This window comes from Parasteatoda tepidariorum, chromosome 2, assembly GCF_043381705.1.
Source record: "Parasteatoda tepidariorum isolate YZ-2023 chromosome 2, CAS_Ptep_4.0, whole genome shotgun sequence".
NCBI classification, from domain to species: Eukaryota; Metazoa; Arthropoda; class Arachnida; order Araneae; family Theridiidae; genus Parasteatoda; species Parasteatoda tepidariorum.
This window is the reverse complement of record NC_092205.1, coordinates 31474421-31486316: the sequence shown is the minus strand read 5'-3', so window position 1 is coordinate 31486316 and position 11896 is coordinate 31474421. Positions and strand designations below refer to the sequence as shown.

The 11896-nt window shown below is 31.7% G+C and overlaps 1 protein-coding gene across 2 annotated transcripts in view; it reads left to right on the top strand.

The window, feature by feature from the left end:
- Window positions 1-11896, top strand: part of LOC107445306 (L-xylulose reductase) — a 45280-nt gene that overhangs the window by 32071 nt on the left and 1313 nt on the right. The window contains exons 2-6 of one of the 2 annotated variants that reach the window (XM_043055114.2): window positions 1679-1776; window positions 2539-2693; window positions 4164-4206; window positions 6926-7090; window positions 10143-10263. In XM_043055114.2, coding sequence (XP_042911048.1) covers window positions 1679-1776; window positions 2539-2693; window positions 4164-4206; window positions 6926-7090; window positions 10143-10263 — 582 coding nt within the window. The remainder of the gene's footprint in view (window positions 1-1678; window positions 1777-2538; window positions 2694-4163; window positions 4207-6925; window positions 7091-10142; window positions 10264-11896) is intronic. The other variant, XM_071177424.1, reaches the window with a different exon arrangement.

Genomic DNA, 11896 nt, shown 5'->3' with positions numbered 1-11896 from the left:
TTATGATAACTTTGCATCTTTCTCTTTGTAAAAATAAGTTAGACTTTTTCTGGTTATTAGCTTTCAAACTTTACGTAATTAACACATTATTTCCGTTCATAAACATAGTTCAGAAAAACTTTCTCGGCCATTATATAAAAAAAAAATACCATTTTAAACTTATAAAAATGTTTTGCTAGTTGGCGAAAATGACACTATAAATTCTTTATTTTAAAAAGTTCAGTTTTATCTTTAATTATTAAGAAAAATGAAAGCATGTATCGACACTTTTTTTATCTACATATTCTTTTATAACAATAAGTTGAGTTAAATATAGAATCCCTAATTTTAAAATATGCCGTTAATAGCAATTTGTTCATACTTAATTGTTAGGAAACATCAACCTTATACGCTAATTACTGAAACAAAATAATAATTTAGGTTCATAATGACATTAGAAATTTTACAATTGTTTATAAATATTTAAATTTACGATGGTACAATTTATAGATATTTAAATTTAAGAGAATATAATTTTAAAAAAAAATCATAAATACTTAGAATAACTACATTAAAAAAAATGGTATGAAATTAGGAGAATTCCAACTATATACTATATATTTTATTTTTACTCTTCATTTACATTTCAATTTTCTTTGACTTTATCCATCCTTTAATTTTTTTCACCTGCCTTTCTTTTTGAAGAAACGAGGCGGTTTCTATTTAGATAATGAATTTTTATAAAAGTTCTTAACGACAGAATAAACGCATTGCTGTTTTATATTAGCTGTGTCATTTTGGAATCCATTCTTTACATAGTTGTTCATTTACTTTAGGGAACACGCGAAAAATTATACTTTTTCCTTTTGTTTTTATATCAGAATTTTTGCAAGTTGCAATCGCGCAAACTGGCATTTCGATAATAGTTTTAAATTCTTGTAAATTCACTGCAAAAACTGAGGAAAGTCATTATAGAAAACAACAAATGTCTTAGAATATCGCGCAAAAAAATGCTCCAATATTAGTTAGAGCTAGTAAGGCCGAACGCTTCGTTCTTGAAGTAAAAGTGCGAACTTTGAGCCAAAGTGACGTCACTAGAGAAAATCGGAGGATTGGAGCGGCGAGAGCTACTTCAAAGGAATGAACCAGCCTTTCTATTCTCTTTAGCCCTGAGTTAGAACGAAAGAATTCTGGTTGTTTAACCGTACTAAGTGAAAGCAGTTAATAAACTGTTTTCTCACAGTTAACAGTTTGAATACCATCTTATTTATCCTTATTTGACATTTTGTTTAATATAGCAAATCAATAGTCAAATCAATATATCAAATTGTCAAAGAAATTTCTAATAGTGTATTAAGTTTGAAATTCATTGTAATTATTAATTTCATTTATTAAAAACTTTATTATAAATAATTTTGTTCATGAAAATCTGAGATTTGAATTTTGGAATATGAGACAGAATTAATACTAACGCTTTAAAACGAGTTAATAGATTATCCATAATGCAAGCATAAGTTGTGTTTCCAATGCACTGGTTCGCATTTTTTTTTTGATCAGTTTAAATGTTATACTTTTAATAAGTAATAATAGAAGTAGACGTTTATATGAATTTTTCGAGATTTCTTTTGAAACAAAACAAGATTGTAAATATGTATCATTAAGTTTATAATCATTAATTAGATTGTTAATTATTTTTTAGGTATTGGAAAGGCTGTTGCTATTAGATTGGCGGAATGTGGTGCGGAGGTGATCGCAGTCAGTAGAACTCATTCAGATTTAGAAGAACTAGAAAAATGTGTAAGCATGAATTTGATACTAAAATACTTATTGTGTTCTTACCTCAAACGTGCTTGTTATCTTCAGGCGTGTTTAATAAAATAATAAAACAGCACAGAGAAAAACTTTTATTAAAAAAGAATCCTGATAAAAATGATAATGAAAATTAATGATGTTTGATGCAAATTATGATTTCTATGCATCGTAGCCTAAATTTTTAGTGCATGTTTCTCTGGCTTGTTTGAGTAAAAAATCATGACGAAAGGAAATCATGACAAAAAAGGAAAATAAAGAAAATACTAAGTAGAAATATAAGACAAAGGATTATACAAATACTAAAAGATATGAAATAAAAATTTTATAGTGTAGTACAAAAAAGACTACTGATAATTCTTCAATGCCCGTACACCCGAAAAATCTCTTTATCCGCCAACACCAATTGAGTACCCACCCTCCTCTTAGTAAGCGGTAAAATTTTGGGTTTGGTGGAGAGAAGGGAGGAATTTAAATCCAGGTAAATGTTTTTATAAATGTATTTGTATAAGTATTAAAGATTTGCGTAAAAACTTTGCATTAAAGTTTTAGAAACTCAAACAGTGACTTATTATTTTCTTTAGTGAAAATGCTTTGAAGTATATCTATACAATACTATCTATTGTATCTATACAATACTATCTATTGTATCTATACAATACTATCTATTCTATTGTATTTTAATAATTAATTCTAATCACCTATATTTTCTGCTTTATTAATGTATTATTTTTTATGATTTAATTTCAGAATAATAAGATAAAGACTGTTCTTTTGGATATTGGTAACTGGGAAAAAACAAAGACCACTATTTCCGATCTTGAACCTATTGATTTGCTTGTTAATAATGCAGCTATAGCAAAAGACAAAGAGTTCGGCGATTTGTCGGAAGAGGAAATTGACGAGTGAGTTCACTTTATGCCTTTGAAACAATAAAAACTGTAAAAGCAAAAGAGTGCTTAATTTTCAAGTTGCTGAATTTGTACAATTCCTTAAAAACGCAAATTTCGAAATTTTAGACGGATTTTGTTTATCGTTAAATAGTTTTCAAACTTTATATATTTTTTAACCGTACTTTCATTTGGTCCTTACTAAAAGAACGCTCGGCATTAAGTATTATATTTACATTGGACAAGAGCTGCACAATGGGCCATTGACAATTGCTTGGGAAACATTTCTAGGGATACCATCCAAAGACAGAACATCACAATTTTAATCCTCTACAAGAGGGGATGGATCCTCCGCTATGGTAGTCCGACGACCTGCCTGCAAAGTCGAGCACTTTACGGTTGAACAGTAGTTTACCGGGAACCGATATCGTGCAGCCTCGTTCCCTAAGCAGGCTGATCAAAATGGTCAACCATCCGCTTAATGACAGCAGCCAGCTTGATCTCAATATTCTACTGAAAACCGTGTCTTTACTATCAGTCCATTACAATACAAAGGATATTCGGATTTATATACGTTTTTATCTTAATTTTTAGCACTCACTGAAGTTCATCATTATTCAATTAAGTTCGATTTTTGAAAACCTTTGCCATCCTATAAAATTTTCCGTTATTATCTTTTGTATAAGTCCAAGTTCTGTCAGTTAATTAATTATTGATTTCTTGCTTAAGAGCCAGTGTTTAAAATTTATTTTTCTGGAAGTAATCCAGAGTCTTTCAGATTTTAGGTTTCTTCATGAGCGATTTTTGTTTCCAACTAGAGCTCCTAAATGTTTCACTACTCTTGAAATTTTGGTTAATATTATATTTTAAAGTAGAAAATCTGATTTTTTTTTCATTAACCGTCGTTGAACAGCCGACCCAATTTCGAGTCGACGATTACTAATGTTCAACTCCATAGCCATTTAGTTTTGAACTCAATACAGAAGACAAGAGAACCCTTAGATCAAGTATTCAGTGAAATTTGCCTTCGTGGAGGACCTTTATATAGTGCTAACGCAAATTTGCGTTACATTTAAAGGAAAACCATCAAAGTCTCTCACAGTTAGCCTCACGACAAGGGGACTCAAACCCATGATTCATCTACCATTTATGTTACTTTTCGTTAGCCCTGTGGTCATTTAGCACTGTGTGAGACATATGCGGAGTTCATATTGACCAGCCATCGCTGGAATTCGAACCTTAGTTCACTCCATTAGGAGGCAAGCGTTCTATTCCCTAATCTAATTATAATCGAGCTAAGATTTTAGTATAATAGGTTTTTGGATTTCATATTATCATATTGACATAAAATGCAGTAAAGAGTTGCAAAGCTGTTAATTCGAAAGTAACTAAGGTGGTCACCAAAAGCTGTTACTCTTTTATGTTATTATAATTTTTAATAGGAAAAAGAGTTTTAAAATATTAATGTGCTATTTTCTTTCTTAGATCATACAATATCAATGTGAAAGCAATCATAAATATTACCCAGGTAATTAAGCTTTTTATTTTAATATTATTTTCATATTATGTATTGGATGCTTAATTTTTCTCCCAAATTCAGTATGTACTGTACTTTATTCAGCTTAAATATGTTTGTTTTTTGAACTTTTCTTATTGTCAACTTCTTCAGAATGCAGCTAACATTTTTTTTAACAAGCACCAAATATTTAAGACAAAGCTTGATGGGAATCTTGTGCTGAATTAATGTATTATAAAAAAGTTGTATAGTAAATATAATATAAACACATAAAAATAATGTTGCAACTAGAAAATATAGATAATGTTACATAGAAATGATGGATAATGTTACAAATGTGGTGCAAATTGAAGCAAAATGTTTTGACGCCTAAATAAAAAGGGAAAAATAATGAAAATGTGAACGAAAGACGAACAACTTAATTTCAATTTGGTAGTATTCTGTTTCTCCGGGAGTCGTAGTACACCCATTACCACAGTCCTCATATACTAGAACCTCAGTATATTAGATACTCTACTCTGATTACCTACAGCTTCCCACCACAGTTAATTGAGCATCACTGGCTTCAATAAATTGTTTAACAATACTTTATCCCCCATAAATGGTATACTACTTTCTAATCATTAGAAAATAATAATGAATATAAGACATGCGATGATATTTGAGATTAAAAAGTTCTTAACTTCAAGTTATGTTTTAACTGTATAATCTTAGTCAAAAAACCCAAATTTAGTATTGAAAAGATGATAAAGTACTTGGTGTTCCACCATGATCATCCTTGCCACTTATTTTTAGAATCCAAATACTTGCTAAAATTTATCTAAATTTAGCGTCGAAAATTCATATTGAAGAGAGAAAAAAAAACGCAATCAAAATCTCACTAAAAGCTATTGAGGAAGGCGAAAAGCATCGAAATCAATTTTATTACCACCAGAAATGAAAAAGCTCAACGTTGATCATTAGAAACACAAGTTTTGCTCTGGCAAATCAAACTAGTTTCGAGGTTGTTTTTTTATCCAGCTTCCTCACTAATAATTTGACAGTAAAACATGGTATTTTGGTTTCTTATTTATTTGAATATTAATTTGCAATTCTTCAAGTCTGTTTTGTATGAACTTGCTATCGTTATGCACCGATGAGATCCCGCAGATTTTAATTTCCTCCACTTTCTAACGAGCGAGACCACTCAATATCCCTTTAAGAACTCCTTTAACGATGACCGTTATTTAAACACATTTCTGAGTGCTACGAGCATGATTCTCCACGATATTCCTACTATTTAAGATGAGCTAGAGCACTGAAGATCTGTCATCAGAGAACTGAAGATTTGTACTGGACGCCAATACAAAATGTAATAATTTTCTTAACGTTACAAGCAAAATTCAGCGTGGTATTATAGCTTCAGAGATAAGTGTGAAATTATTACAATTACTTTAACTCGTTTTGGTGCAATAATGCCAGTCAGGCAACACTTAACTCAAAAATGTTACATACCACTAGAAATGTAAAACTATTTAGTACTAAACGTTCATCATTTTTTCTCTACCACTATTCTTCAAGTAACAAACTAAATCTTTGCATAACTAAAATTTACAATCCGAATTTGGTGTTCATTAAAGGGTTAGGACTAAGAAGTAAAAAATTTAAATACTAGTTTATCAAATTTAGTAAATTGATATTAACGTATCGCTTATTAATGAATAAGACCGTTTTCTAATAATTTTAAAGAACAAGTTCCCTGTTTACATATTTTCTCAAGATAAATCTTTTGTATGGTCTACCAATTTCAATAATAGTGTAAAGAACAGTGTTAAAAAATATTGTAGCCAGTTTTTCGCGTAATTATTAGATCGTTCCTCATTAGAAGAAAACAGCTTTAAAAGAAAAAAAAATGCGTTACTTGTATGAGCGAATGAAACTGTGGAAGAAAATTATATTCAGTCATTGAAGTACCTTACTTAAATATTTGGTCACTGATATTTTTTTCTTAAAATTTGTGACCAGAATTTATCGTTATGTTTTCTACAACTGAAATTTCAATCAATTTACTACATATGCAAACCAATAAGCGGAGAACTAATAAAAACCACAAATATCACGTTCCTTAAGTGCACTAAAAAAACATAATATTACTTTTATCACACCTAAAAGGAAAGAGTGGGACATATCTCTTTCGTTATAAACTTTTATCGCTTTCAAGAATTCCTCACTTCTTCTGAAAAATATGCACACGGTGTTTTTTGTTTTAGATTTGACATCGCTGCTTTTAAAATATTTATTTTTGATTAAGTATTCTGTTGCACATCATTTTCTGCAAGGAATTTTTGTTATTTTAATATTTTGCCTCAGTTTTCACTAAGAATTTTTAACCACACATTAAGGGGAGTGATTGCTTAGCACTTCTATGTATGAAAAGAGTGGTATTAGATACTATTAATCATATCATTAGATAATATTAATTATATTAGGCAATGTTTTCTTTCATTATTATAATTCATTTCCTACAGGGATTTTTAAAATGCAAGTAATAAAAGTGATGATTACGCTACGTCATGTGTGGTGTAAGAGACCATCTACTATAACTATAATTTGTTATTTACGAACACAAAACTGGCAGACCTTTATTTCTTTTTCGAGAGTTAGAATCTATTAATGTTATATTGTTCAGTAAATTTTTAAACTTACTTAAATTTTAATGATTTTCATTTCAATTTGTATTCATAATTTCTAGATCTTGGCGAAAGGTATGAAGGAAAGAGGACAAGGAGGCTCGATTGTTAATGTTTCAAGTATTGCCGCTTTCCGAACAGCTCCGACTCTTGGCGTATACAGTTCAGGTAAAGGGGCAGTGGATCAGCTGACAAGATGCATGGCAACTGAATACGGACCTCATAATGTACGAAGCCTTTACTGATGTATTCTTAATATTAAAATCGCATGTAGAAATTACCGATTACTGAAATATATAAATGAACTGAAACTGAATGAATAATAATAACTGAAACGGTGAAATAGCTATTTATAATATTTAAATGTTGCATTATAAGACTGGTTTTTGAAGCATGAAAATACATCTGGCTAGCTTGTAAAAAGAAGATAAATAGAAAAGTTATTTTGTTTAATTCTGGAAGAAAAGCATAGGGAAGTGCATGAAATAAAATATTCCACTAATAAAATGTTGCACATAAAATATACATTATGAGAAAAATAATTAATGCATAATAAATGTGAACTTTTTTTCATGGATTGCTTCAGTTTACTCAGCCAAAAAAAAACTGGTTTTATAAATATTTTAAAATTTGCTTAAGAACGAATTGTGTTTAAATGCGATAGAGTTTTACGTAATTAATACGACTGCAAATGATTAAAACAATTTAAATATATAAATCAGATTCTAAATCTTCAAATAAAGGAAATGAAAATTATATATACATGGCGAGCACCTATTACCTTTGCAAATTTAGCTGTTAAAAATGTATGAAACATTTGTGCTTAATGGTGACAAAACGAAACTAGGAAAACCGCAGTCATCCAGGTAGGTGAATCAAGGCAAAATTTCCATTTCCGTTCGACGGCGAGCATTTTTCATTGGTAACTTATTGTTTCTGTTTCAAATCAGTTTTGTTTCTTGAAGAATCACCTGCGGTAAGCTTTGAGGGGCTTCCATATTTGAGTTCTCAAAGCATGTCGACTTTTATTTCTACTTTCATCAATAGCAAAGGAAATTTTATATGATGAAGTATAATTTTCCTCTTCAGTTTCTTGGGTTTATTAATATAATTGTTTATTAATTAACAGTATAAGGTTTGCTTTTTTAGCGATTTAAAATATTTTTTGTAAAAATTGACTGTGCACTCTTACCATGAAAAAGAGCTTAAACGGCTTATGTCCATTTTTTACAAAAAGTCGATCGGATTACTATCTGTGGCATTTTGTGGATTACTAAGTTGTGAGAAATCAATGTCATGGAAAATAAATTTTTCATATGAGTTGTTACACAATCAAGATGGGCCATCATGCTGAGTAAAAACGGTTTCTTTTCGCGAATGGACAAGATGAACAAGGTAAGTTAAAGTGAAGACAGACGACGGGGTATTGGTGAAGAAGTATTGATTGAGGAGGAATTTTTAGGAAAAAGTAGTTCTTGTTTAACCCGATTTTCAAGTTTTATTCTCTTCAACATCATTTTTGAAATTTTCGGGGTATGTAAATAAATATTTGCGATATTCATTTATATTATATTGTTTTGTAAATTCTTATACATGTTGCTTAAAATTCTACAACTTTTAAATTTCTCAGAATAAGTTATCATGAACCAGCTTTATCTTCAATTGTATTGGCTATTATTGTAAAAACATGATCTTTTCATTTAAATTTTGTTTTGAATAAATAAAGGTAATCATAGCCGAGTGGTTTCGCCCGTCAAATGCTTTGAAGCATAGATGTAGTGCGTCTGAAATCTACTGTGAACTATCTATCCCTAATTTGGTCTTTCGATTTGACTATGTGTGTAGTATTATTCTGGGCTAATAAGTCTTTATATTAAGTACACAAGTCCGTATATGCATGCAAGTATTCAAAATTCTTTTAATCCGTTCAAAACAGAAAAATACATAATGGATTCATACGCTTTTTTTTCACAACAACTCGTAGAATTTTCTGCTTGTCTAGACATCAGACTTTTCTATTTGTATTCAGGAGGGGTTTAAAGGCTGTGATTGCGAATAAAAAAAATTTCCTTTTTGTCTCCATTTATTAATTTTTTTTATTTCTTTATTACGTCTCAAAATCACGATTTCATTAGTAATTTGATTTTTCTACCATGGAATTTTCATGACTTTTTTTTAATGTTCTATTTTAATATATTTAATTCAGTATTTTACTTTTTCAAAGCTATTACAGAGAGTGTATCACATTTTAAGTAGAGTGTAAGAAAAACCAGTTAGATAATTAAATCTGAGATTAAAAATTACTAACTATTTATGAAGATTAAATTTTTTTAAATTTTATTATAAGTCTTATCGTGAATGTTTCTATTTTTCAATTTAAAGCTATTATTTAAAAAATAATAATTAGAAAATAAATTTATAGATCTCTCTAAAATATTTACTACTAATGGTGGCAGTGGCATAAGAGATTTCGCACTGTCTTGATTATGGTATTATGACTCCAATAATGGTGGCAACTGCTTTAAAAATTCTGATATTTTTGCTGTATCATTGTCCGAGCTATGTTGGCAACTGCATCAGATTCTTTCAGCGATAATCGATATAGCATAATCTCTTTGATGGTGGCAAGGACATCAGCGGCTCTTATTCTTATGACAGCGGCATCATGGTCTCAGTTATGCTTGCAACTGCATAAGAGATTACAGCGATAATCGATATAGCATAGTCTTTTTGATGGTGGCAACGACATCAGCGGCACTTATTCTTATAATCGCTGCATCCTGATCCCAGTTATAGTGGCAACTGCATCAGAGATTCTTTCAGTGATAGTCGCTAAAGCATAATCTCCTTGATGTTGATGGTGATTATCCTGATGTCTCCAAAGACATCTGAAGCTTTTATTGTAGTAATAGCAGCATCGGGACCTCAGTTATGATGATAAATAATGATGTAAATTCTTATTTTTATAAATGTGGTCTCATGATCACATTAATGGTGGCAATTATTTCAGACATCCTTTCTCTATTCGATATAGCATTATCTCTTAATGGTCAGAGAATCATTACTTTATCTCTTAGGCGTTGCTACACGAGGCGTTTAACACAACCATATGAAAAAAATAAGAGTTAAATTATTCGCTCAATTAGTTTTCCAATCCCGAAATTGTAAAAAAATTTCAACAAATTTAAAATCTTACATTACTATCGATACATGATCTCAACTGCTTAAATTTTTTAAATTATTATTTGTTCCTTCAGCTTTCTTTTTTTTCAATTTTAGATAAGAGTGAACTCTGTAAACCCTACCGGAGTACGTACTCGTATGGCAGCAGAGTATTTTGAACCTGATAATGAATTAGGGAAAATGTTTATAGAACGAACACCTTTAAAAAGATTAGGAGGTAAGAAATTTTTTTTTAAGACAAAAGCTTCATTTTCCATGTTTAAGGGGTCCCACAAGAGAAAAGTTCAAACACTTAGATAAGAAATTTTTTTTTTAGTATTTGACGAAAATACATTGTCTAAAATATTCATTAAGCTTATAAATACTATTATAAGCACAAAAATACTATACGGAATATTTCAAGAGCTCAAAACTAGGCGCAAGTTCTCAAGACTCAACCGATGAGAATGAATAAAATAAGAACAAATTTAACAGCTAGACAAGAAAAACAAAATAAATGGGAAGAAAAAAAATTGAAAAAATACTGTAACTAAGAGAGGCAAATCAGGCCAGGGAAAAATTCCCAGCACTATGAATATTTGGTGAAGAACTTCACCAAATATTCATATTATCAACTATTGTTGCCAGCTAAGGTAATCATTCATTAGAGAATTCATATGAGTGAAACGTGATTCCAGCTCAAAAAACTTTCTCTACTGGGGGCCTAGTCTGGGTTGTAAGGGGTGTGTGTGCTAGTATTCCATCCAAATCTGTTGATGAGATCAGCTGTGACACGGGTGGTGGGCGAACGAGCGTTGTCCTGATGGAGACGCACTCCATTTGAGAGCATGCCTCTCCTCTTGTTTTGAATCAGACGCCAGAGGTTCTTGAACGTCTGACAGTAGCTATCCGCATTAATTGTTGTGCCGGTAGGCAGGAATTCGTACAACAACAACCCTATCCTGTCCCAAAAGACACTCGTCATCACTTTGCCGTCAGATAGAATTTGCTTAAACTTCGACTTCGGCGAGCCTGTATGTTTCCACTGACGGGATTGTTATTTTGTTTCCGGTGTCATGTCATGTTCCCCAGTGACGACAGAGTCCAAAAATTCCTCGCCATCGGTTTCGCAGGCATGAAGAAATTCGCGGGCTGCTTCCACACGTTGCCGTTTGCTGTCATCCATCAGCATTTTCGGGACCCACCTTGCACACACCTTGGCATATCCTAAGCGGTCTCTCAAAATGCTGTGAATGCAAGACTTGCTGACATCAAAGATCAAGGATCATCTCGCTTCGCTGAGATTCCGAACCGTCACCCTTCGATCAATCAGCATTGCTTCTTCCACTTTCGCAATCGCTTCGTTCGAAAACGATGGCCTGCCAGAATGCTGCTCGTCATGGACGTCAGTCTTTGAATTCTCTGCACCATTTGCGTATATGTTGCTCACTCATACACTTTTCCCCGTACACCTCACACAGTTAGGAATGAATGTCCACCGGAGTAACATTTTTTGCACACAAAAAACGAATCACAGAGCGTAATTCGTACCTGGCGTGAGAAACAAATGGAAGCTCCATCTTTCATGGCTACCAAGACAAGAATGAACGATGTAGACAGCTCGCCGGGGCGGGAACTGGGAGAAAGGGAGCCAAGCTACACGCCAGTCTCGCCAAATCTCGCCTAAAAGAGTTCCTTGCGTCCGCAGTTCCTTGGGAACCTTATTTCCTTATTTTATGGACAACCCTCGTATATATATATATATATTCAGGGTGGTTCTAAAATATATGTCAAAAATGTAAAGGTAGGTAGAGGGGACATAAATAAGCATATTTCGGATAGAAATGTGTGTGCGGTAATGGCACATTAAA